The sequence below is a fragment of the Gavialis gangeticus genome, unplaced genomic scaffold (assembly GCF_001723915.1).
Source record: "Gavialis gangeticus isolate Ggan-Ray unplaced genomic scaffold, GavGan_comp1, whole genome shotgun sequence".
In the NCBI taxonomy this organism is placed as follows: domain Eukaryota; kingdom Metazoa; phylum Chordata; order Crocodylia; family Gavialidae; genus Gavialis; species Gavialis gangeticus.
The window spans coordinates 12,850,076-12,877,440 of NW_017729027.1; the positions used below are offsets into that span (position 1 = coordinate 12,850,076).

The 27,365-nt window shown below is 42.4% G+C and overlaps 1 protein-coding gene across 1 annotated transcript in view; it reads right to left on the minus strand.

Annotated features, from left to right (window-relative positions):
• Positions 1-27,365, minus strand: part of MEI4 (meiotic double-stranded break formation protein 4) — a 56,995-nt gene that overhangs the window by 3,239 nt on the left and 26,391 nt on the right. Inside the window, exon 2 of the mRNA XM_019520453.1 lies at positions 18,466-18,714. Coding sequence (XP_019375998.1) covers positions 18,466-18,714 — 249 coding nt within the window. The remainder of the gene's footprint in view (positions 1-18,465; positions 18,715-27,365) is intronic.

Genomic DNA, 27,365 nt, shown 5'->3' on the forward strand with positions numbered 1-27,365 from the left:
CCCCCCCCCCCCCCCCCAGCCCCGTGGCCGGTGCTCCCTGCTGCAACTGCTCACAGCCCACGCGGGAAAGTCCTGAGCAGGGACAGGCAGCCCCAGTCGGGCTGCAAGCAGCTGCAGTGCAGGGCACTGGGCATGGGTGGGTAAGGGGCCGCTTTTCCCCACGGTCAGCTTTTACCCAGGCTCCTTCCCTGCCTGGGGTCCTCCCCGCCCTCCCCCTTACCTCAGTTTCTGGCAGGGGCAGCCACGTGGTCCCAGGCCAGAAGCTCCTGCTGGGAATTTAAGGCTGGGTAGGCCCTGCTGTTGAAGGAGCCCTCCAGAGCTTCCCCTGGGTCCTACTGCCCTTGGTTCCTGTCATTTTTTACAGGAATCAAGGGCAGAAAAAATATTAATTTTCTAAATTTTTTAGGGGCCCTGTAGGCCAGATAGAACAGCTTTGTGGGCCATATCTGGCCCACAGGCTGTATTTTGCCCACCCCGTTCTAGGGGCTAGTCAGAGTTGTGCATACCAGAGAGGGTATTAACTCTTAATGTGTTACTGCTCACAGTACATGCTAACTTTAACACTGTCCAACATTCCTTAGAGTTAGCACAAGTAATTGTAACGTGTAACAACTACACCTGTACAGGCTCCACTCTTCAGTCTAGTAGAAGATGAAAGACACTGCTAGTCCGAAATGTTGCTGATAGACACAGGTTGTCTATCTACAAGACTCGAAGCCATTTTAGGAAGTCATTAAAAAAGAAAAAAAGCAGAAAAAAATTCAGCTGCAATGTCGTAACTGCTTTTTACCTGCTCTACTGTACCAAGGAGTGTTGACAGACACCTTGCTCTGAGCGATTTGCTGCTAACTCAGACTAGATTGCTCTTTAGAAATATCAATGTTTTTGCTGCAATGTTATCCTAAAAAAACTGATCCCAATGGTACAGCAAAGATACCTTTCAATCCTGTGTGCTACTGACGTACAGGGTCTACACAACATAACCTTTTCATATTCCAACTTCAGCACCCTATGACCATGAAAATACCATGAAAAGTACCGTGAAAATCCCTTACAATTTTGATATGGAGTGAAAAATGACTTGATATACTATCTAGTCTGCTGTTAAAGAAGTATAATTGGTAGGATTTGAAAGAATGAATAATGAACTAGTATAGAACATGAAGAAAAACAAGCATTATTGGCTGCACTTTTATGACAGCTCAAAGTAGAAAAATACTGTAGTTCTAAATGATCAATTAAATTAGATGAAGAGGATTTATCTTCTCCTCACACGTGCATTTTTCATTAGGACTTTGGTAATTCCTCCCCTGCCCCTATATAATTTCTGGTACTGTTAATCATCCTATTGCTTTTTTATTAAATAACTTTCCAGAGAATGCTGTATTGGTGAATGTAACTATTTTGAAAGCAATATCTGGTATCACAAGAAAGTATTAAGGGCCAACAGATACACTGTCTCATACTGAATGCCTTACAGTCTCACAGAAGACGATGGGACCGCATGCTGGGTTAACTACAGACCACTGATGTTTTTCAGTTTGCCTCTCAGTAAGTAGCAAGAAAATAAAAATCTTTTTCAGATTATACTTGAACAATTTCATTTTATAGTCAGATGATAAGGAAGTCTAATAAAGGCAAATTCTATATTTGATATCTTAAACTGTGCTTGTAATGATAGAATATTATTTGTACCTTTTTTATTTATACTTTCTTATAATGAGGAAAAATATTTTTACTTAAATATTTCTCCAACCTGACCTGTTTGATCCTGACCGCTACGTAAAGCTATATGAATTGTGTCTGCAATAAGCATCATTATCCTTCAATTCAGCATCAATCATTTTCACATATTTAGATCTACTCTCTAATGCTGTAGTCCAGGGGTCAATAGCCTATAGTCCATGGGCCGGATCCAGGCTGCAAAGGGATTGGATCTGGTCTGCAAAGGTTCAATCTGGACTGCATGTTACTAAGGGTCCACTGATCCCCAGCTGTTAGATCCGGTCCGTATTTTGTTGATGGTGTGCTGGTTGCCTCCAGCTATTCTAAGGCTGCTCTTCTTCACTGAAACCCATATTACCATCACTGGCCAGAGGGAAATACTGGCCCATGGCACCAGCTAGGTGGTAAACTGCAGTCCACGTTAGTAAAAGATTGCTGACTCCTGTCTTAATCCAAATATTAATTTCTGATTGTTTAATATTGTGGAAATGGCTAGAAGCCTCAACTGATATCTCATCGTCATTGTGCAAGCTTCTGTGCACACACACACAAATTCACAGTAAGAAAATTCACAGTACAGGTCACAATCAAAATAGAGAAGATAGACAAAAGGATAGGAGGGGAGGCCCAGAGAATTACACTGCCTTGTCCAAGTCTACACAAACAGGAGTAGAACCCAGGGATCCTGATTCCTAATCCAGGGCTCTGTTCACAAGGGCACACTAGTTCAAGATTGTTTCCTGCTCTCTTTTAAATACCATTTTTGATAGCCTATTTCTTCCATGACCATCCAGAACAACAAAAACATTATCTATTTCCCCCCATATTTAAGTAATTAACAAGCAAAAAATGTATAGATGTTTTGGTCTAGCAGCTGGTGAATGCTCTCTATCTGAACAACAAAGAAAAGCCAAGTTTGTATAGCTACATTAGACTTGAAAAATTGTGATTATTAATTAAAGAAATAATTGAACGGGGAGTACAGGCAGGATTTAACTGATGCAAAATGTATAAGTGAATTCTATCCAGTAGTTCAGTTTCTAAAAACAGACCAGATACAGTCGTAGGCATCAGAAGTAGTGTCCTTACTTCACTGAATCAGAAAAAAAACACAATTAAGTCCCCCAAAAATCTCTTCTTGAATTCCAGGCTAGATAAGTATGTTTAGACTTTCCCAGAGGGTGCCAGGGGCACCTGTGCCAGGAAACTCTTGATGAATGGAGTAGCCAGTAATGGGAATAGACTGACATGCCCATCAGGTTGGAGAAATGGGGTTTGCAATATCAGGTTCTACAGACTGGCATATTGACAGTGTTGCCAATAGTTAAACTAAGAGCAGACAAACGAGAATGTATTTCCCAAACTGACTAGCAAAAAGCAGGCATAAATCTCTCACATCTTTTTACTCCAAGATAAAGGAAAATACACTCTTGAAAAAAGCTAGACAAAAAAAATTGCCATTGTTTAAGTAAAATAAGGCCTTCTGAGTAGATTCTCTGCTCTCACAAGAGCCTCAAATATTTATGTTTCCAGTTTCCACTTCTTTGGGTCACTGGGAGGAGGTGGAGGGGGTGTAACAATAACTCCAGTAGCTAGAGAAAGCAAAGCATGGGTTTATATGGCTCAGATGCATTAATCTTCCTGCCCAAAATCCTCTGCTGAATGGTTAAATGGGTGGAGGAAGAAAAGATATAGAACTGCCTATCTGAACAAAAAGTTTGAAACATTTCCCTTTTCTACCCTCCAAAAATTCACAATACCTGTACACTAAGATACTCCTGTAAATGAGGGTAATATTTAGCTATGGCTAATTCATGATTACTTCCATACCCAAATTTCTATCCCATGACCAACCAGTTCCCATAAATGCTTATGGATAAGCTCTCTCAAAAGCAGTGCATTTATAGACTGATGAATAATTTGTGATTTAACAAAAAAAGGGAAGAAGAACACACCTCTTTTTAAAAAAAGGAAGAATCCCTTAAAAGTCTTAGAAGACTCACACTAGAAAGTACAAAAATGGAAATGCCTTGGGGGGAACCCATAAAATCTGTTATTTCAAATAACTAAGAACACTAAGTAACAAGTAAATCAAAGTCCTCCTATCATCCACACAACTCTTATCAAATACAAAGAAACACAAAGTTAATTCTGACCCCCAAAATACTATTCTTAAAAAAACAATGCCCAATGTAAGAAATCATTAAAAAAAAAACTTCAGCAAAAGAAACATGAAATCAAAGTATGTGAACACTGATTTACTGATCATTGCCAGCTTTATGATGTGTTATATTTATTATGTAAACTCTCTGGCAGGAGAGCTATACTGCTACCCAGCACATCCACAGGTGGTGGATAGTGGAATGACCTTCAGGGAAGGTTAGTTGCAAAATAAGCAGAGGTAACTGACAAATAAGCAGTCATGGACCAATCAACAGCAGCAGTGCCATCTGCTGTGGTGGGGACAGCAGATGGCAATACTTTCCCTCCTGAAAAGCGACATATATCTTTTGATGGTGTTGTCACATGGTGAGTACAGGTCTCCATTATAATAACCTTGCCCACCCCCAGCTATGAATCTACAAGTCCTCAATAGCAGAGCAGGCAGAAGATGTTAGAATCTCAACAGCTGTGAAGGCAAACAAAGGCTGCACTGGAATGAGAACTCCAATTGTCTTGTCCTCCTTGATATTGGATCAAGGCCCTGTTCCATCAAGAACTGTGTGGAAGCTGATGGGCAGCCGCTTCTCCACAACCAGCTAGTGATGATGGGAGCCGGACTGTGAGGTTGGAAGCTCCTAGTCATGAATCAGCGCGAAGGCAGCAGTTGCAAGAAGGTCATGTAGCACTTGGATGAGTTAATCAGGAGCACGATTTGGCAACTGTAACTGTGACTAAGCATCCTTCTTCAGGATCTGTTCAACCCACATGGGAAGGAGGCTAGACAAGGTGCCCTAAACATAGTCACTGCCTTCTTTTTGACTGGATAGCCATGTCCAGTGGGATCACATTTACTGTGGTCAAAATCAATGAAAAAACACATTCAGTTTTGGAACTTGAAACATCAGGACTCTCATGGACAATCCTAATAGTGAATGCCCAGAGCACCACATCACAACCATTGCTCAGGAACTCAAATGACACAATACTGATGTTGCTAAACTAAGTAAGACCTGGTGAGTGTGAGATGGACATCTCAAACAACAAGCAGATGGCTATACCCACTTCTGGAAGGGTAAATAGGAAGGAGAATGTCAGCTTTACAGAGTTCGTTTTGCAATCAAGAATGAACTCATAAACCAACTGAATGGTTCCCTATTGTAATTAATGAGTGCCTCATGACTCTCTGTCTTAAAGTGGCAAAGAGCCAATATGCCACTGTCATCAGTGCATATGCCCTGACTCTTGATGTCACGGACAACATGGAGAGGGTCCAGAGGAGGGCCACTCGCATGATCAGGGGTCAGCAGGGCAGGCCCTATGAGGAGAGGCTAAGGGACCTGAACCTTTTCAGCCTCCACAAGAGAAGGCTGAAGGGGGATCTAGTGGCCATTTACAAACTAGTCAGAGGGGACCAGCAAGCATTGGGAGAGTCCCTGTTGCCCCCGAGCACTACCAGGAGTGACAAAAAATTCGGTCGCGAGCTGGCAGAGAGTAGATTTAGGCTAGATATCAGGAGGCGCTATTTCACTGTCAGGGCAGCTAGGATCTGGAACCAACTTCCAAGAGAAGTGGTTCTGGCTGCTACCCTGGGGGTCTTTAAAAGGAGGCTGGTTGAACACCTTGCCGGGGTTGTTTGACCCCAGTACTCTTTTCTGCCATGGCAGGGGGTCAGACTTGATGATCTGCTCAGGTCCCTTCTGACCCTACCAACTATGAAACTATGACAGAAGATCAACATTGAAGGATTTAAGGACCCAATCAAGCAAAAATTCTTCCACCAGTGCCTCAACAGAAAACTAGAAAATTCCAATAAACAACTATGGTAGAATGTCTGCAGCTCCTGGGGTTTCCTTAAGTCTACAGTCATTAGCACCTGTGAAGAGACACTTGGGTTCTCTACCAGGAAACATTATGACTTGTTTGATGATAATGGCCAGGAAATCCAAGCGTAGATTAACCACAAGCTCAAGGCCTCTTGTGCTTGGTAGAATGACATCAACTCCAAGCAAAAAAAATGGAGTCACCAGCAAACTGAGGAAGAGGTCCAAAGGAGGACCCATGACATGAAGAACAGATGGTGGGAAGATACGGTGAATGAGAGTCAACATCCTGCTGAAATCTATGATACGTGTGGTTTTTTTCAGTACCACCAAAGCCATCTACAGTCTGAGCACTCAGGGACCAACCCTCTTGAGACCAAAGGATGGAGGAGACCTGATCAAGGAAAGGGGAGTATAGCAGGGCACTAAGGTGCCTGCTACTTTTGCAGCGGTAATGAAGGAGCCCAGGTGCAGGTTGCTAGGGCAACCAGAGACCCACACCTGGTAGCGGTCAGCTGACCAGAAGGGGCAGGGCCTGGTTCCTATATAAATCCCAGGCTGAGGCCAAGCAGGCGGTTCCCTGCTGACAGTCAAGGGGGAAGGAACTCTGCTGGAATGAGTAATGAGTAAAGGCCAAACTGCAGGTACGGCCCGAGACTGGGGACAGACGGAGCAGCTCTGGTGTGGTGAGAAGAAGGTCGGAGCCAGCTGGCTTAGATTTATGTTGTAGCCCAGGGGCCTGTTTTGTTTGCCATTTTCACCAGAGGTTTGAGTGAGACTATTAGAGGTTGGAGGAGGCCTCATACAGGACCCACAGCAGCATGGAGATCCCTGCCCCAGAGAGGGGGCAGCGAGAAGCCCCAGAGAGGGGCAGCAAGAAGCCCCAGAGAGGGGGCAGCGAGACAGGGCTGCAGAGAGCCCAAAAGCCCCAGAGAGAGAGGGCAGTGGGAAGCCCCAGAAAGAGGCAGTGACCGACGAAAGCCAGAAAGGCAACATTGGGAGTGAGCCGACCCTGGGCGCCAGAAAGGGCGTGGCATTTGAGAGCGTGCCGACCCTGAGCGCCAAAAGGGCACAGTACTGGGAGTGTTCCAACTCCAAGCACCAGGGTAGGAGTAGTATGGCGGGGGGGTGGCAACTCCAAGCGCATTGGAGCAAAGACCATAGACTTTGAATGAAAGTATGGCTCACAAATGCTTATGTCTATTATGAATATGAAGCGTAGGATACATTTTCAAAAGTACCTTTGTCTTTAGATATGACCCCTGGCTTATAACTGCTTGGATTGTAAAAGGATAGTTAAGCACCTTGCTGTCCTCCACAGGAAAGAACACTGTGGGAACCTTCATGATCCATCTCACTGATTAGGAATTTTATCTGTTTTATTTGCACAGTTTCTGTTTTATAATAAATTAAACTTTATATCATCTGTTATAAGGTACATCCTTTCTAAAAGCTCATAGATGGAAGAATTTCAGTTAAGCAGTGAAAAGCTTGAGTTATACATGTATCAAGCTGATAGGAAAGAAACTATATCTCTGAAAAGTAACTGAATATGGATCAATTCTGGCATAACATTTCCATGGCAATTATATTAGTTGCTTAGCAATATTTTTATAAATATAATACAGTTTATCAACTGTTAAAGGGGAACCAATTTAGCTTCATGCGACAAGCCTGCACTTTTACCAATTGCGACAGCTGCATAGACGTCACAGTTGGAATCCACCAATTAAAATTTAGCTTAACTTTTCCTGAAAACACAAATCACTTTCCTGCCTGGTTTAGATCCAATGAAAAGAATTGTGATTAATAAAAAAATACTTACAATGGAAACTATAAATACCTAGTTAATTCGCAAATCAAAGCCAGTGTCATTTGTCATGCATTCAAAAAAGGAAGGGGGACTGTATAAACCAAAACTATTTAGTTTTTTTTCCACTGCTGTTAGTCTTTTTTCACACATTTTGAAACATCATAGTCACTGTTCATCAAGTCTTCACTAATTGGAATATTGCCAGGTAAACTTTTCAGGGATGATGAATCTAAACCGTTTCAAGGGTTCTGACCCACCCTTTCAACATAGCTTTATTATACAAGCCTGTCCATTACACCATCATTCTTCTGAACTATTACAGTCATTTCAAGTCAAACTGTTAGGTTCAGAGGGAAACTCTCCTTTTTAACTTCCGAAAACCTGTATCCATTTAAAACACTACTGCAAGTCTCTTCTTGGAAATATGGTTTGCTTTTGTAGATGTTACTTCTTTCAACTAACTAAATGATTTTTCCCCAGCCCAATTTTTTTGTAGGCAGATCTATGTGCTATACCCAGGCCTATGAACTATTTCAGAACAATAATGCCAATAAAAAGTTTTTTACTGAAGCAACAATTTTTGTCTTAAGAAAGGTTTTCACACAGTGCACTGTAGATTTTGCTTTCATGCTCCAGCGCATTTTTATAAACAATTTAGAAAAAAAGTAGAAGAGAATGTGCATCAAGATGCAGGACTGGAATGCATGAGATCTGTCTTTGGCATAGATTTCCTATCTAAAACTAGCCTTGGGGAAATGGAGTATAAGACTGTGTATATTCAAAATCCCATATAAGATGACTTGATGTTCAGCACTCCTGGGCATGCCCCAAAGCAGATACATATGCTCCCTGAGGACTTAACTGCTATAAGTTTAGGCACATAGGGATTTTGTTTCTCCAGAGTCAGGTGGCAGTTGAGCAGGGTTTTGAACATCTGTATTTTCAGCTTTGGCTCATATAGTAGAAATTAAGCAGCCTAGAAAATGAAGCCAACATTTGCGAAAAGAAATGGAACTTGTCAAAATTTGATGAACCAGTGAGTACTCTGTACTGGAAGTGTCTACACATGCTTGAATGCACCTTTTCTAATGCACATTAAATATAGTACTTCCAATGTTAGGGCATTTATACACATGCTCTGGAGTCGGGGGGAGTGTTTTAATTAGAGCACCTCTGAGAGCACAATTTCAAGCTCCTAAAGAAGGCATTACATGAAGACGTAGTAATACACACACACAATTTCCACAAACCTTTTATCTTACAGACAGATACCTTGGAAACAGCCATAGGGGCCATCCTGACTTAAGAAGACTCTAGAATCAAAAGACCTGTGGCATACGCAAGTTGTAAGCTGCTCCCTGCGTAGACATAGTATGCTACTACAGAGAAGGAATGTTTTGCAATCCGATGGGCCATGGAGCATTTCTGTTATTAACTGATGAGGAGGGAATTCAAGCTTATAACACATTACGCACCCCTACAGTGGTTGAGCAGGGCCAAAACTGATAATGCCTGAATAACTAGGTGGGTCCCAGCCCTGCAATCTTTCAAATTTTAAATATTACATCGGCCTGGGAAAAATAACACGATGGCCAGGTATGAGGCCAAAGACAGACCATCAGTTATAGTAAATCAGGTGAAGAAAAAACAATGGACACAAGGTAGGAGATCGAGCCAAAGACTCAAAGTGCCCCAAGGCATCTTGAGTTGGAGAAGTGTCCCAGAGGGGAACAAGTGGAGGCCCTGGGGCACCCTCCCATAGTGGGACCCAAGGCAGGGCTGACCCACCTGAAGAGGGAAATGAAAAGCCCTGAAAATGGGGCATACTTACTATTTTCAGGAAGAACGGAGCTGCGCTGAGATGAACCGCTGGCGCGGTTCATCAGCCGCTTTTACTGCTGGCTGGGAGTGCCACCAGCTGATAACGTAATCAAAAACTGCCACCCAGCTAATTTAAAAGCCGGCAGCAAGGGAATACAGAAGAGGGCATCAGTGCTGGAGCCAGGAGGTAAGGCTGCTCCCTGGGCTGCACAAGGGCCATGTCGGCAGCCAGATGGAAACCCACAGGAGGGGTCCTGGCTCCATTAAAAGAAGCATCTCCCTGGCTCAGCAGGACAGCCGGGCCAAGGAGGATGGTGTCGAGGGATCCTGAGGACCACAGAGGCCAGACCTGTGAGTGGGGCAGGCTGAGGTGCTGTGCCCCATCTATTCCTTTCTTCTTTTTTTTTTGTTGTTTTGGAGGATGACAAGAGCCCCAAATCAGGGAGGGAGGCTGTGGGTGACCCCTCGGGTCAAGGGAGAGAAGTAATGCAATGCAGTGGACTGCCACACCTCAAGAGAAGAGTAGGCACAGTGGCAAGGACGGTCTCACACCCCACAGTCATCCAGCGTGAAGGGATGCCAAGAGATGGGCAGGGAGAAAGAGAACAGGCAATGGCATCAAGGGACAGGCCAGCAACCCATCATCTGGCCATCCTGAGGGCTAACGCATGGCTGGGGTGTAGGGGAGGTGGAGCCCCAAGAACACCCACTAAGGACAGCACCTGGTTCATGAGAACCTGTGAGAAGGAGCCCCACCACTGAAGAAAAGAAGATCAAGTCATGGCAGGCGAGTATCAGGGCCTCCCTCAGGGGTGAATGCAACCCAACACCTAAGCCCCAGGGACACACCCTGCAGCTGGCACCAGGTGTGCACTCTAAAATTGCTAGAGAGTGCCTATATGAGGCCAGGCAGGTGCACCTTGGAAGCAGGCGGCCTGGATGAGATGGGATCATCCAGGAGTAAGACTTGTGGAGAGCAGAGTCTGCCCTGGCCGTGGATGTAGTAAGGGGTGGGGCAAAGGGGAGGCTAGAGCCCTACAAAGAAACCCAAGGGTGAGACCCCCCTCGGGCCACCTATCGGGATCTGCCTCCCAAGAAGAAAATGAAACATCAAAGACGTGACAGGAGAGTAGCAGCAGCAACCAAACCACGTCAGTAGTGCTGAATTCACATCTCACCCTGGCCTCACTGGGGAGCAAGGCACCAGTCAAGAAGGGGCCAAAGCCCTATAACACCTACCAGCAACACAGTGCTATGATACCAGGACTACCATTGTGACCATGTGGTAAAATTGCTTCATGTACCTTGGTTGTAGGAGGCACAACCACGTACCTTGGTGTAGGAAAAGCAGCTATAGAAAGATGCACTTGCCTGCATTACATTGTGCAGGCAGGCATGCCATTTCTGTGGCTCCTCCTTGGTTTATTTCTAACATGGCTCACGAAAATGGAGGTAAGCATGGGGCAGTTCTACATGTCAGTAGTGACATTTATCTTCAGGCTGCCACTGCTGTGTCAAAGATCAAAGTCTTTGATTTCAGATGCCGATGGCAAAAGAGCAAAAGATCAGATGGCAAAAGGTCAGAAGCTAACACAGCAAATTTTGTAATTGTAGTCTCACACTATTATTTTTTAGTTTGTAACAGTGCTGCGTATTCACACCCGTCTGTGCCTTTTTTCAAATTACTTGAGCCTCTCATACAAGAGAGACGCTAACCTTGAACAAAGTGCAGCCTAGTACTGTGACGTCAAAGAGAGATACCGTACCTATAGTGACCAGATAAAAATGAAACTAACGGAATTGTAAAATTAAATAATATACTATGCTTGCCCTCTTGTCACCAAACAGGACCAGTACCACCCAAGCAAAAATATAGCCCCCCCTTTTATGAAACTTGAGAAAACAAAGAGAGCACAAGTGCCAACCTGTTAACTATTCATGCCAGGCGTATTATTATTGGCTATTTTGTTTCCTATAACTTTGAAAGAACTTCCGCCCAAAGGCAGAGAACTGCGTATACACTAAAGAAGGGAGATCTTGGAGCATTCCCAAGAGACACAGTTTGTAACCTGATCAGTTACAAATATTATCTCTCCGCCTACATATCTTTCTGGCGTACCCCCGTTTTGCCAGCTCGTGTCGTCTTTTCTTTTTCGCTCGTCTTATCTTATCTTTCGTATGTCCCTCTCGTCAAGAGCTCTCAGTAATCTGCAGACCGTAGTAATTTGTATAAACTGTTTGAAACCTGTACTCAGCAAGTCTGCAATCCACTGTAATCGCTGGGTGACAGAACATCTGTATGCTGTAACTAAGAAATCAGCTGCTTCTGCCTACACTGCAAGCCATCAGTAGCGTAGGTAAAATAAACTTTCTGTGTAACCATCTGACTATCTGACTCCTGCTCGCCATTAACACCCGCCTGTCCGGTCATAAATCCCCCCTCACGCCAAGCCGGTCGTACCGACCCAGGCTCGCAGGTCAAGGGTGCACCGGCATCTGGGCACGACATGCTGCAGAGTGAAACTGCCAGTGTACCTCCATTTATAGGAAGACTGTTGGAGCTAAAGCAAAAACAGCATGCTTGCCTGCATAATGTAATGTGGGCAGGTTCACCTTTCTGCTGCAGTCACTTTTGAGTTCATCTCTAACATGTCTCCTGAAAAAACAGGTGCCTGGGACAGTTTCATCTTTCCCACATGCCGCTGTTTTTGGGAGGCACTGTGCAGGGTAGGATTCAGAAGGTTTGTAGCAAGAGCATGTGCTTCCCGATCTAGCTTTGCAGCAGGGGTGCAGTGCAGTTCCACCTGGCTGCAGCAACAGTGGCAGTGGGGTGCACATGATTATAACAATTGAATTAATTAATAAACATATTAATAACATTATTATGATGTTTGCATTGCAAAGTTATGATGTTATGGGTTTTTTTATATTGGGTTTTTTTAATAGGATGGCACTAAATTTTGAAAAGAGTTGGAAGGCTGCTTGAGTCTGGAAGGTTGAAAACTACTGTGTCAGGCAAATTCAAGGCTTTTGCTTCATGGTAATTAATTAGGTACGCTGTGCCAGTCAGTAGAATATGCTCCATTTTTTTGCTCCTTTGGGGCTCCATCAGAACAATGATCACTTCATTGCAGTATTCACTGTAAATCCATCTGAGCCCAGGTGGAAGATTGGCCTTGAAAAGCAGGCCTTCCCTGTAAAACAGAGGCATCCAAAGCTCCAATGCTCAGTGAATCTAGCCAGACAGCCATAAATCTTCAGCCAGAAAAGGCTAAATAATATAATTCCCTCTCTCTCATTCTCAAAGCAGCCTTTCATACACAACCATTCTCAGGTATGACAGAAAATCCGTCCCTTCATTACATCTTCCAAGGGTATATACAGAAGTATATTTAGCTTGTTTGGAGCTGCTGCAAACCTGTTAGTATAGTTTCATAATATTCTTTAGATTTCTTTGGGGGGTTTTGTTTTCCTTAGACAGAGTAGTTCTCAAACTTTTGGGACCGAACAGACCACTATCGGTCCTCAATTTTTTTTCCAGGACTAACATGCTCTGCTGTAATCAAACTTAATTAAAAAGGTAAGGTCCATTGCAATCCGTTGACTGAGGACCACAGTTTGGGAACCACTCTCTCAAAATACTTTAACATTTGATTATCCAACTCTGATTTAGACTGCTAACCTCCCTATTCTAAGGAAGAAACATATCTTTCACAAGGATGCAAATCTAGTAGAATCAGCATATGTTTATGAAATTATCTTTTGTGCAGTATTTTACCATGTTATATACTGGAGCAGATCAAGAGAAACTTTCATGGATGGACCCAATGTATGAGATCAGGGGAAAGTACTTTTTTCTATTTTTCATTCATTTCTCATTTGAAAGCTTACCCCCTTAATACCGTGAGCCCAGCTAACTGGGCTCTCAGAAATTAGTCTGAAAATATTTTGAGTGGTGATCTACCAATCAAGAATCTGGGTTTGTGTGTCATTCTTGCCTTAGGTGTGCCCCTTCCAGGTCTTCAAGAAAAACACTCAAGATTAGGTTCCCAGAAACTGTGCTCAGGAGAGCTGCCCTAAAGCGCTACCTAGTGGGAACCAGAAAAGACTTTTTGCTCGAGAGCAGTGGTCTCCAAGCTTTTTAAGGTGATGATCACTTTTTGAAGTAAAAGGCAATCCAGGATCTACTGTGCCCCTCCACCTCCCCAGCAGGTCAGTTTGGGGAGGGCAAATCGAGGACCCCACGGTGAGGGAGGGAGTAGGGCAGGGGCAGGAGTGAGTGCGGCCCCAGCCAGGTCAGGCTGGGCTGGGCCAGGGGAGGGTCAGAGCCTGGATGGCTCATCCAAGCATGCAGGGGGGCTCCTACTGCTGCACACACCCTGGCGGAGGCCCAGGGGGCACATGCCCCCCCATCTGTGTGTGGGATAAGGCAGCTGCTGTTGCACACTGAGTTTTGTGCCACAGGCTTTGTGCCCCGAGCTACAGCAGGGCTTGGGGCACAAAGCCCAGCGCGCAGCAGCAGCTGCTTTGCCCCATGCACAGATCGGGGGGGGGGGGATGTGCCCCCCCAGCCTCCACCAGATGCGTGCAGCAACGGGAGTTCTCCTGTGTGCCTGGACAAGCCGCCCAGGCTCCGACCCTCCCCTGGCCCCTTCCAGCTGCAGCCCCACTCACCCGGAGTCAGGGGGAGCAGGGGGAGCGGAGGGAGATCATGCACTTACCTGGCCTGGGTCCTCTGGCAACATGGGTCATGGCCCAGACCAGCCACATGCGTCCTGCCACTCCTGCATCCCGCTGCTCCTGGACTGAATCCTGGCCGCTCTCTGTGTGTATCCCACCACTCCTGACCGGGGTACCTCTGACAATCGATCTCAGTCTGTGGGTTTAACTCCGCCACACTGAGATTGACTGTCAGAGGCTCCCTGATTAAGCAGTTGATCAGGATCGACCGGTTGTTGACCACTGCTCTAGAGATCTCATCCTGGGATAAGAATAGGGATCTCCCAGATATCCCCTACTGTTAAAGAGAAGATAACAGCTGGGTGGAAGGTAGACCCAAAGGCATCTCTTCCCCTCTTGGAACACTGGCAGAATCCATGCTGTGTCTGGGGCCCACCATCCAAGATCCTCCATGAAGCACAAGGAGAGGAAGTGGCTGAGCTCCACGGTGTAAGGTGAGGTTACTTTAAGCACTGGAACAGACTACCAGAGGTGGTGGAATCTCCATCCTTAGAGGTTTTTAAGACCTGGGTAGATAAAGCCTCAGCTAGGAAGATATAGCTGGGGATGGTCCTGCTATAAGCAGGGGATTGGACTAGATGGCCTCTTGAGGTTCCTTCCAACCCTAATTTATTTGATTCTGTGCAGGTCGTAGGGACTCGGAAACAAATCAACCTGTTAGTTTAACTGAACTAACTGAACTGAACGGGGCAGTACTTTTATGGTCTTATTTACTTCCTTTCTAACTGAAGCAGGAAGGCTTAGGTGCCTCTACCAGTTTGGGCTTCATCTTCCCTAAAGAAACCCAGCTTTCCAATTCTAACTGGTGAAGCTGACTGGGTTTGAGGGAGGGTTACGTTTTGTCCTCACATGGAGACATTCAATCATGGGCCAGTGAGATATGCAATAAGGGGCCAAAGCAGAGACACTTTAGCTTTGCTCACTCTAGGTCATTCACCGTAGTCTGCAGGGGCACTACCTATTACTTCACACATCCCAGCAGGTGAAGTCAAGCTGAAGGAAAACTTTTTTTTCCCCAAAAAAATCATATACAGCCTGGGACAATGTTAAGAATGAGGTAGATATGGAACCTAACAGAGTAAATTTTGAAATACAATTCAGCATTTGTCTCAGATAAGATCTGCACTAGGGGCAGAAAAAGCTAGAAAGAATTTCAGAAAGCAGGGAATCCCCCCCACTGCTGATGACTAACAACTTTGGTCCTGCCACCCCAGCTTCAAGCAGCATGAAGTAATGGATCTCTGAACTTCAGTAGGACAAACAAATTAAATTTACAAATAGGAAAAAAACCCTTTGCTATTTGCAAGAGGAGCAAGTACCTCTAAACATTTGTATCAACTGACTGTAAGTAGTATTAATGTGAGCCAAATTAGAAGTTTTGGGGGGAAGAAAGGGGAAGATATCCCCTTAACACTTTCTGCTAAATAAACATTGGATAACTGAATCTTTAAAAAGTGTCAGCCTAAAGCTGCATCAGCCAAGGCAATAAAATCTACCCTTCTAACACTTTCTTCTCCAGATGTATGCTGGAGTAGTGGCGACAATCCTCTCTTTTTTGCCCCTTTCAAGATTAATAACGCCTTCCTGAGCTGCAATACCAGGTGCGAGCTTTTCAAATCTCTTTTACAGAGGCCGCTTCAGTTTCCTGCCAGCATGATCCTTGATTTGATGAGCTTTTACTGATAATGGATAAGGAATCCTCTTTCAGAGGATAGCTGAACGAATCCATAGAGAAATCAACATTTGGTAAACTGCTTTGTCTTTTTGTGCTGATCCAAATCAAGAGAGAAATTGTCATCTGACCTGAATGATTCATGCCCTTTTTCCTGGAAAAAGGCCAGGGATCTTTTCTTTGTCACATTTCAGTCTGCAGGAGAAGAAAGGAAAGAAATCTCTTGATTAATATGAAAGCTCATTTTTTCCCATGAAATGAAGCTGGGTACAGTTCTCAGGACAATACTGACAGAGGAGAGAAGCAATGAATGGAAAATTACAAGGAAAGGCTCATTTCTTCCACTTGTCTGGCTAAGGTAATCACAGCTAAGGGTGCCACCTTGAATTAAAGGAAATCTGAAGAAAGAAACTATTAATTCAGAAGGTTAGTTGTAGCATTTTGAAAACATGAGTTTCCAAAACACAAGAAATTCATGGAATGAATACTCAAGTAGATTGGTGGCTTTTATAAACACCACAGTAAAGAATTACATCTTATAAAGAAGCCTGTAGAACAACTACTAATACTAAATTCTGGAACATGATTCCTTGAGCATTTTGAGACTGGCCAAATTGACGACAGTGAGAGGACTGAATCTGAAAAGAAGAAATACTCCAATTAATACAACTTGAGAGAAAACTCCAGGTTCTGCAGTACTAATCATTGAGTCTGTGTGCTGGATACTGCTGAGATTGTTGTAGACTAGTTCCTTATACAAGAAGTTGTCTGTGTGAGGAAGAGAGTGCAGCTTGCTTGACTGTACTCTCTTAGGTCAGATCTGAATCTGAATCTCTGTGACTGAACAGGAGGTGCAAAAAAATCAGTACCTTTTGACAGAGACTCCATGCCCCAACATATCCCTCATTTTATATGCTCATCTCAAAAGGAAAACCACCTGCCTGAGCAAAGCTACAATTTTACATGCAGCAATAGACCAAGAATCTAGGGAGAAATTCTGCAAAATAAGCCTAAGGTGCAGAGGCTTCAAGTGAAGTGGACTGCAGTTCCCTTGATTAGAATACCCTGCAATCAATGTGTGTGTCAGGGGTGTGGGGGTTGGGAAGGGAGGAAGGAGACAGACAGAGGTCTATCCTGATCATATGTATGCTAGTCTTTTCAGCTTTTCAGAATATTAAGTCACTGACTGCGCAGTTGCAACAAGCAGTAGGTGTTAAGTCCCATTTATTCCAATACTGTTTAAAGCAGCTCTGTGAGTTTGGGATGGGTTATGCAGAAGGAGGAAAGGAGGCAGGAGATATACAAAAAATAAAAGCAAACATACATAAAAATGGGCAAAGGGACAAGAACTAAAAAGCTGCAAAAAATGAGACCTATAAACAACCCTAAATCGGAAAGAGGAGAGGGATACAAAGAGTTAAGCAATTTGGAGTTAAAATTCACTCATTTTCTAGAGTTGAAAGTTATTCTGTGCATTTAATAGAATCACAGAATCATAGAAAACTACAGTTGGAAGGGACCTCAGGAGATCATCTAATCCAGGAGTGTCCAACCTTTTTGAATGTGGGGCTGGATCATGAACTTTTTATCACCCATTAGGCCGGCAAGCCATATTCAAAGACCTTACAGGAAGCGGTATCACATCACCCCCCAAAACAAAAGTACAGTGTTTACTTTCGTTTCCCATCGCAGCACCTCAGGACTCAGAAAACAGCTTGGAGGGCTGCATGGCGGCTCACGGGCTGCATGTTGGACAAGCCTGATCTAGTCCAACCCCCTGCTTTAAGCAGGACCAGCCCCAACTAGATCATCCCAGCCAAGGCTTTGTCTAGCCTGGTCTTAAAAGCCTCCAAGGATGGAGATTCCACCACCTCTCTGGGTAACCTGTTCCAGTGCTTCACTACCCTCCTTGTGAGAAAGCTTCTCTTAATATCTAACTTAAACTTCCCTTGCTGCAACTTAAGAACATTGCTCCTTGTTCTGTTATCTGCTCTAAGAACATTTCTATAACTACTGTTCCACTTATCCATTCACCATTATGACTGGTTACTAAGTCAAAAATCTATTTCCTCTCCATTTGGAAAAATAAAGGGCAGAAATCCTTGCTGTAGACAAAAAGTGAAACTACAATCCAGGTGCAAAAGCATATGGCTAAAGATTGACCAAATTTTCTGTTCTGAGAACTTCTTAAATTGATATGAATTAGAAAATCATTACATTATCATAATGTACAGTTGTTTTTAAAAAAGAATAAAAAGCTACATATTTGCTGCAAATTTTAATTTTAAGCCTTCTTAGTGTAGTAACAGAGAAACAAAAATGAAGCTTATTATACCGTATTCCAAATCTAAATATGGTATATACTGATGTTCCCATTAAACTAATAACAGTAGTTATACTGTAAGTATCTGAAAAATTTGCTGTTGTCTGTATATAGTAATAACCCAGATTCTGAAGACTCACAATATAAAAAATTTTCTCCTATGCATAACATTTTATAATTTCAGGATAAATCTCAAATTCACTGGCTAATTCCTGTCATAACTGAAATTAATGTCTCACTATTGTAATATTTTAGAAAAACAAACTTTAAGTCCTGCACTAAATGCACAAATGCAAGTGTCTTATCTATACATGACAAACATAATGTTTGATGTTAAGAATAAAAAACAGCACCTTTTCCTTAAGTGCTAATATAGTGAGAGACTTACCATTTTCCAAGCAGAGTCTTGGACAGATTTTGTTCAAAAGAATTTCCTGACGCAATCGAAGAACTTCAGCTTCTAATGTTTTAATTTTTGATCTCCAGTTAAAATCTTGTTCAGATAGAATTTTGGCAAGTTGCTCTGTGTATTCTTTGCAGCTTTTTTCTGGTGGTTTTGAGTGAATAATTGCTAAAGCCAGTGCCAACTTTGATATTTTCAAGTACCAGACTTGATCTTCTCTTCTCTCTTTTATTCCTATCAGATAAAAAAAAAGTTTGACTTTTTAATAAGTGAGTTATTCTGTGAATGTTCTTTACTGAAGGAATACATTCCACAGTGAGACCAATTATCTTATTTCTCCTCTGGCCTTATATCAATCAACAGAAACAGCCACACATCTAAACAATCGCTTCTAGTTTAAGAAGTAGTATGCCAGCAGTAAACAATAAAATTTAGTTTGGCGGTTGAAAGTTATAGCATGAATAGCACCTTAATGAGGCTAACCTAGGTGGAAAATAGGTCAATACAAATTTTATCATGTTAAAAATGAGTCTGTTGTAACCACTTAGTGGCAGATGATCTCCACATCATACCTATTTTATGCAGCACTCAAGTTTTTAATGTGTACAAAAATATAGGGACAATTTTAAAAGGGGCTACAAGATAGCAACATCTTTCCTTTTTGGACACCTCATACTTCTGGACCCATGGTAACAACTCCATAATTTAGGCCCATTATTTCCAAATGGATCTGTACACAGAGCCTTGACTTAGATCTTCTTGCAGAATCTAAATTTTGCAGAGAAACTGGAAAGTTAGTTACAACTACATTTTTTAATTACTGCCACCAAATGTCCACAATTAAATCTACTGCATTTGGAGTGCCTTTACCCATGTTACTTTTTCCATAAATCTATATTACTCTTTATAGATATCAAAGTCCCTACTTTTAAGGAGCTTATAACATTGTAACATGGTTTTTGCACAATAGAAAAAAGGGACAAAATGGAAATTTTCAAGATAAAGAAAATGGCGATTGCAGGAAGAGATTTGTAGCAGCAGTACTATGTATAGAAATACTGGGGCAGAGAAAAGTCACTCTGAAGAAGACAGGCAAGCTGAGTCAAGCATGGACAAGTGTTTTGGCAGCAGAAACAGAGGGATAGGATGGAGGTTAGGAATAATGAATGGGAAGAATTGAAAGGGTATATCCCAATAAATTAATTTGGTTAGTAATTCTTGAGCAAATATTCATTCAATACTTCACTGTAGCTTTTATTTTAAAATATTATCATAACATTGAAGAAGGGCTGTCCAAGGTTTAGCCCTTGTTTCTATACAAAATTATTCCCAAATGGCAGTTCAGGTACACATACAGCATTTACCCAAATGTAAGAGGACTCTGAGTTTAAAAGGACCCACCACCCAATAATTAGGCCCTAAACCAGAGGTGGGCAATTATTTCAGTCAGAGGGCTGCTTACTGAGTTTTGGCAAGCCATCAAGGGCTGCATGACAGGCAGCCAGGGGCGATAAATATTAATTTTCTAAATTTCTGAGGGGCCCCGCGGGCCGGACAGAATGGCCTGGTGGGCCGCATCTGGCCCACAGGCCTCATTTTGCCCACGCCTGTTCTAAACATTAAAAAATTATAATTTTTATACAATTTTCCATATCTAGAATATAATTTTTGGAGGGTCCTCTTAAAGTCATCCCTTATCACCCCTGCAGAGGTGGGTACAGGCAACTCAGGGGGCAAGTAGTTATGAGCAGTAATGTGGGTTTTCCAGAAAGTTTTGAATAGGAAAATTTTCTGAAATTTTTGAATAGGAACATTTTCTGAAAATGTTTCTAACGTCCTAAATAGAGCATGATCTGAGTTAGCAAGTTTATTTGATTTATATTTTGTAAACAAAACTAAAAAAAGGACCCCATGTAAATGTTATGTCCCAATAGCCACAAGTATTTGAACTGAAATATTTGATTAGGAAAAAAAATAACTAGAGCATACTTAATGTAGTTTAAATGTTATATTCAAACAAATTCAAAGCTTTAAATTTATTTTTATTGGAATACTTGTAAAAATGTAAAGACAATACACAATAGCATGTACTTCCCTTACACTGTTTAAATTTAAGAAAAAAACGAAGGGACTGTTCACACACTAATTTTGGCATACCCAAAGAACGGTGCGTGGTGTGCTGTGGTTGTCTACTCACCTACTTCATCAGAGTTTAACTCTCTTCCACTGAGGTCACTGTGGCACCTCCAGTTTCACTGTCACTATCTGTGTAAAATCACTTGCACTACTTATTAGTTCCATTTCAGAATCAGATTGAGGCAAACCTGATTCAGAACTACTTGAACCACATTGTCTTTCGCTAAAGGATGGTTTTACCAATGAGTCCATGGGCAAGGACAACTTATCACCACGCTTCATCTTCTTCACTAATTGTGCTTCTGACGGATTCTCTAGAAGCAAGAGATTTTGAAAAATAGAAACAAGCTTACTGGTGCGTTCATTTGTTAGTCTATTCTTCTTTTTTTGTCTTGATTGAGCTGAAAGCCTTCCAGTTCCATTCGCAAGAAGCTGCTGTTAGTGGAATGCTTAGGATTCTTAGAGCAATCCTGGACAACGTTACAGTATACCTTCCACCATATGAGAGGAGACATATTCTCTGCTGCCTGCCAAATGATGTCTTTGCTCCAAAGTTTGTCTTTTGTGCAGTACTTGGCAATGTCTGTCATCACAGCTACTTCATCAATGTTGGGGACATTCTTAGCTACTTCCATAATTGTATTGAGAGCAGTAGATAATTCATCTTCTGATACATGTTTTCCTCTGTGTTGAGGATCCAAAAGGTTTGCTGCTAGATGAACTGAATGAGAGCAAAACTCAGATCTCTTAGTAAACATTTGTTTTACTATTTGTTCTTTAGATAGAGGTGAAGAAGGCAAAAGCTCAATTAGATTTTCATTCAGTTGTCTGAAAAATCTCTGGAATATTTGGAAGGCTTGGTGTATTGCCTTCAAGTTTCTTGATAGCCACTGAAAATGGTAGTAGAAAATTGAATGCTCCTCAAACTCGAACGCAGAACACAGTGATGTCGAGAGTCCGCTTCCCTATGTTCACGGTAATAATCTGGGATACTGTGTCATCTATTGAAGCACACTGCAAACAGTTCTTTGTGCTCAGCAAACTAAGTAAACGCTTTGTAGCTGAGCCCCATCTAATTTTTCCTGGCAATAAAAGTGCATTTTCCTTCCCCTGCTTCTCTTTCTGTAATTTCTTCAAAGTCTGATTAGCAACATGACGATTGTTGAATACCTTCACAATTGCTTTGCAGTTTGCCCATATTGTCTTCATTGTATTCACACTTACTATGTCCTTTGCCAGAAGATTCAACCCATAAGCAAGACAGACAAATACTATTAAATGAGGATACTTTGCCTTTAATATTTGCCATGCAATTTTCATGTTACTCGCATTATCAGTTACAAGGGCTTGCATCCTGGAGGGACCTGCGCTTTCAGTCTCTTCACTCAGTAATTTGGCTAGGTATTCGCCTGTATGACAAGAAGATTTGGTAGCAATTGCTTTCAGGAATATTGGTTCATGTGTTACTATTATGTTCAATAAAGGGTTTCCTTGTATATCAGTCTATCCATCTGACATCAGTCAGTGATTCTGCTTGACCAATCCTTTGAATAACCATTATTTGTACTCTGTCATACTCTCTATCTAAGAGAGAATGTGATAAGAAATAACGTGATGGTAACTTATATGATGGGTGAATTAGTTTGTACTGTTCCTTCCACTATTGATTTTCAGTTATGGAAAGAGGTGTACCACTTGCAAATATAGCTCAAGCTAATGTCTCATATGCTTTTTATTAATCTTCTTTTGACATTTTGTCCACAAAGCTTGATAAAAAGTTTGACTGTCTTGAACAGATACTCATGGTGGATCACATATCTGGTGCCTGTGACCTTGAAAGTGAGGATCCTACTTCCCCCCAGATCCAACAGCTCAACATTTTCATTTTCCATTTATTGCAAATATGCTATTTCACTTGAGCTACCAAGTTCCTGCAACAAAAGGTGGAACAGATTTTTATTTTAACCGATTCTAGTCTGGCCTCATCCATCAGAAGGAGAAGGAGAAGCGGCAGGGAGCTTGCTTCCCCTTTCCCTGCCAGAAAGAACACTCTGCTGCTCACATTGCTGCTCAGTTGCCCTGGGATTGCAGAGCCAAAAGGAAGTATTGTCTGGCCTCTGCCACTGACCAGAAGACTAAGGTCACTCTGCTGGGCTGAAATAGTTAACTATTTATCTATTATGTAATTTTAAAAATATATATATATTGTTAAGCCTAAGCCACTTCGGGTACGTACTGCAAGCAGAAAACCAGGCTGCAAAAATTTTAAATAAATAAATAAATAATAGCCCAGAGTTGCCTTAGCAACTTTTAAAATGATGTTTTAAAACTATAGATGCTAGTCTGTACTGTGTGTTGTCTAACATATCAGTTTGTTTATGCACATAGGATTCCTGAAGTAGACTTTTCTCAGATATTGTTGTTCCAACACTTGGTTGTATTAACTTTATGTATATGGCTTGTACTCTTTCAGGACAGTTCCTACATGTGATTAAATGTTTCTTCATTCTTGTTGCATTGTTAGCATCCACCTGCCTGCACTATTTACATCTATCAACTTTCTTCCTTCCTTCAGTGGCTTGAACTTCACTATAATGATGCCACACACTAGTTTTTTTCTGATTCGGCATTATTATGACTACTTCAAAGCAAAAGTACTAAAAAACTAACAGATCTTATCTAAACACTTCCAACTTCTCCAACTTAAGAAAAGAAATGAGACACTCCTTGTGTTTGCTGAACTGATAGTGAAACAAAAATTAATCACGGTTTTAGTTCTGCATTAACTTGCTGTCTGAAATGACATAAGAATTTCAGTTGGCCTGCACAGCCAATTAGGTGAATTCATAACTTGATTTTTGGTTTGGATTATTATGTGAGTGGATTTACCCTCCTGTTTACAAATCAATAAATCGTAAATGTACTCTCTCACACACTTCCTAAGGATAATCACCTGAAAAACATAAATTACAACTTTGAACTTCCAAGCTTGCCTAATATTGTATTGGCATCCATTTATTGTTACTAATGAATTTTCTGAAACAATGAATTTTTTTAAATGGAAAACTTTCCACAGAAAAATAAAGCACTGGACATTTTTCCAGAAAATGTTCCGTTTTGGAAAATTTTCCACCCCACATTTCTGGTTATGGGCAGGAGTCAAACCACCAGACTCCCTTGCCATCTGCCCCTACAGCCACTTGGCTCCCCAGCTGCCTGCACCCTCCCAGTGCCTATGCACCCCAAACCTACCTCTACACTGCCTGTACCTCCTGCCACTGACCCCCTACAACTTGTACCCCAGCGCCTGCCTGTCACGACTTGCCCCCTGCTTCTAGTGTCCAACCCTGCCTTCCACCCTGACACCTACTCCTCCCCAAGGTGTCTGTATCACCCCATGCTCCCTCCTGCATAACCCCTTGCTGCCTGCCACCTGTGCCTATCACCCCTTGCCACTGCTTACCTTCCCCTTGTAGCTCCAGCTCTAGCTCTGGCTAGGGCCCTGCTCTGACCAGTGGCAGGGAGCACAGACCATGTGCTGCCTTTGATCCCTGCCTAGCTATGCAACAACAGTGGCAGCTTTAGCCCCCACCCTTGAGTTGGGGCCAGAGCTCCTGCCAACTCTGCATGGTTGGGCTGGGACCAAAGCTGTAAGGTCAAGGTAACCAGCAGCGTAGGGTTGTGGGGATAGGAAGCAAAGGCAGAGAGAGAGCAGAGGCTGCAGGGAGCAGGTGGGAGCCAGCAGCTGTGGCTCTGATTCCAGGCTCAGGGTTGGAGTCAGAGCTACAGCAACTTCCTCCCTCCCACTTGTACTTAAATATAAAATGAGGGGCTTCCCCCCATGTTGAACAGGGGGACCTCACCTTAGATTTGAGTAAATATGGTATGTTGTTTTTACTAATAGCAGAAGGCACAGATAAAAGATCAGTTTCCCATTGTAACTCATGGTTTTTCACAGGATGCACCATGATTTACGATTCTCCAGACCCAACATAAATTCGCTGTTGGGGTCCCAGGGGCTAGTGAATCAAGGTGCTGTTTACAGAACCTGCAAGCCTGAAGCCACTGTCCCCTAGAAACAGCTCCGCTACCCTCCCTCCTAGTGCTGTTTTCAGAATGGGAGGGGAGAAAGGGAGAAGAGGGAGCACATTCTGGGGGCTCCCCAGCTGGTGCTGGAGGATAGGGCAGGTGGACCCTCCAGAGCTGGTTGAAAAAAATCCAGGCCAAACTCCCTTTGCACCCTTTCCATTCTTATAACAGCTCTGGGACTGGGGGCTATTCAGGCAGAAGTTACTGAAGTGAAGCCACTCCATTTTAGACAAACCTGATGCAACGAGGGTTCAGATTTTTATGGGATTGGGCCCTTTTAACTCCACAGCAATGCATTTGTTTGGTCACGGCTGTAGAGCACTTTTAGGGGCCAAATTGGACAAAAACTATTGCTTCTGTGTGCGCCAAGAGAAAATGCAAATTGGGTATTGTAACAATAATTTAATGTGCCTAAAAACTTTGATTTACACGCTCTGCTGCCTTCCCATTAGTATTGCTTCAGAAGCCTAAAGTACTTAACCAAGATTACTTCAGCTGACATCACTTCAACACACAAGATAATTTTACTTATACCAAAAATCCTACCCAAACACACATCATAATAGCTCAATTTTTCTTTTACTTCAGGCATTCTAAACATGCCAGGATGTTAGGCAACAGATGAATCCCACTGGGATCTTCTGCAAAGCTCTGGAAAAAAATAACCTGATGATGCTCATTTGCTTGTTTATGCAAAGTGTCTATCCCACTCACTTCTTAGTTTTAATCCAAGTTAACAGAAATTTGGATGCTAACCTAATGACTACCCAGTCAGTGACACTTCTGACAGTCAAGATGCAAAGACTGTGTGATGCATTTCCAAATAAGTATGTAGACTTGAACATAGGTAGTCAATTAAATTATTTTATATATATACACACACACTATACAATCCATACTATTATCCTCTTCTCTCAAGAACTAGAAGGTGACTTTAAATGAAGATACCAGTACACTACTCAAGATTAAACAACATCTGCAAACAGTAATTCTCATAACGGTTTTGTAAGGTACCTAAAACATAGTTCCTTTCTCATGGATACAAAAATAGGCAAATATTGGCTGACTGGTCAAAATTAAGTTTGGAACATCTGGAATTCAAATTCTCAGGCCCAAGCTTAAGGATCTAAAGGCTTGATTTTTCAATGTGCTATGCACTCAGACCTCAATACTAACAAAAGTACTTAAGCACATGTTTTACTGAAGCCAATGCAACTTATTCATGTGCTTGAAAAGCTCTGCTAAATTTGGGATCAGAGTTCAGAATTTAGCATTAATCTAGAAAAGTGCTGTGTTAAGCTAACAGAGGCACATTTTTGTGATATTTGCAACAGATAATTGACATGTGTAAAATGCATTCGCCCTTTAACAATCCAACCAAAGGCCAATTCATCTAATGCAGCCAGAATGGACATATATCTACTGGCAGGATGGCACAGGTGGATGACAGAGACTAATACAGTTATATTTCCTTATAAACTACCAAACACAGTATAGAAAAGACCAGTATGTATATCATAAATCTCAAAAGACCCTTACGGCCCATCCTTCTAGAGATAAAATCTAAAGATGAAACTGAGCTGTCAATAACAAATACTTAATTTCACTTTAAAACCACTGAAACATTTTATCTATACAACTTTCTTTAATGTGATATATAGAGGTAACGCATTGCATTAAGTCAATATTACTATGCATCCAGGATTCAAATAAAAACATTTATCAATCAAGTGCATAAGATTTGGAGCTGTAGTCTTTTGAAAATGTGATTTTTTTCAAAACACAGTGGAATTCCCTATTTTAATTGAGAAGTGAAACACTAGGTGGAAACTGCAGCTCAACTTAAGCATGTAAAACCTATTTTTATATTTCCTTCTAATCACAGTGTATGTTGTTTATATTTCTTACTGAAGTTACATACATAGTGTGGGGACGTCTACAAGTTCATTAATACACCTTAGATAATGAGTAATAATAACTAAATGTTAGTACTTTATGAAGGAAGTAGTAAACTAAATGCTCATTATCTGAGTTACTGTGCAGTAGTGCCAGCACATGGTTATTTAGTGATGTTTACTGCGCATTAGACTAATAACACTGCACAGTAAGCTATTAGCATGGTTCTTGCCATGACATGCTACTGTGCAATGTCATTAGGCTAATGTGCAGTAAGTGTCCTATATAATGTTCCGGGAAAGAATGGGAGAGAGAGGGGATAAATGGGAAAACTAAGGAAAGAGAGAAAAACCACTTACCTGCAGCAGGAGCCACGGCACAGCAGGGACAAAAAGAGAAGCCTGTGCGGCTCATCAGCCACACCTTTATTCAGCTGGGGCTGGCCGGTGATGTCACCAGCAATCACCGGCCGGTGAAAATAAAAATGGTGGATGGCAGAAAGAGTGGTGGACGGGGAATAGACTGGAGCAGCGTGTGGCCTCAGGACCTACTCTGAGAACCCATCAGGAGGGGAAGAGGGCCAGATGAGGAGTCAGAAGAGCCTCCTTGTCCTAAGCCCAACAGCAGAGGCAGCGGACAAGCCACCAGCGTGGAAAGCAAGCTAGAAGCAGCCCCTGTAAGCTGAGACAACAGCAACAGCAGAAACAAGAGAGAAAGGCATGCCAGAACCTACAGTACAGCGGGGGGGGGGGGGATTGGGCACA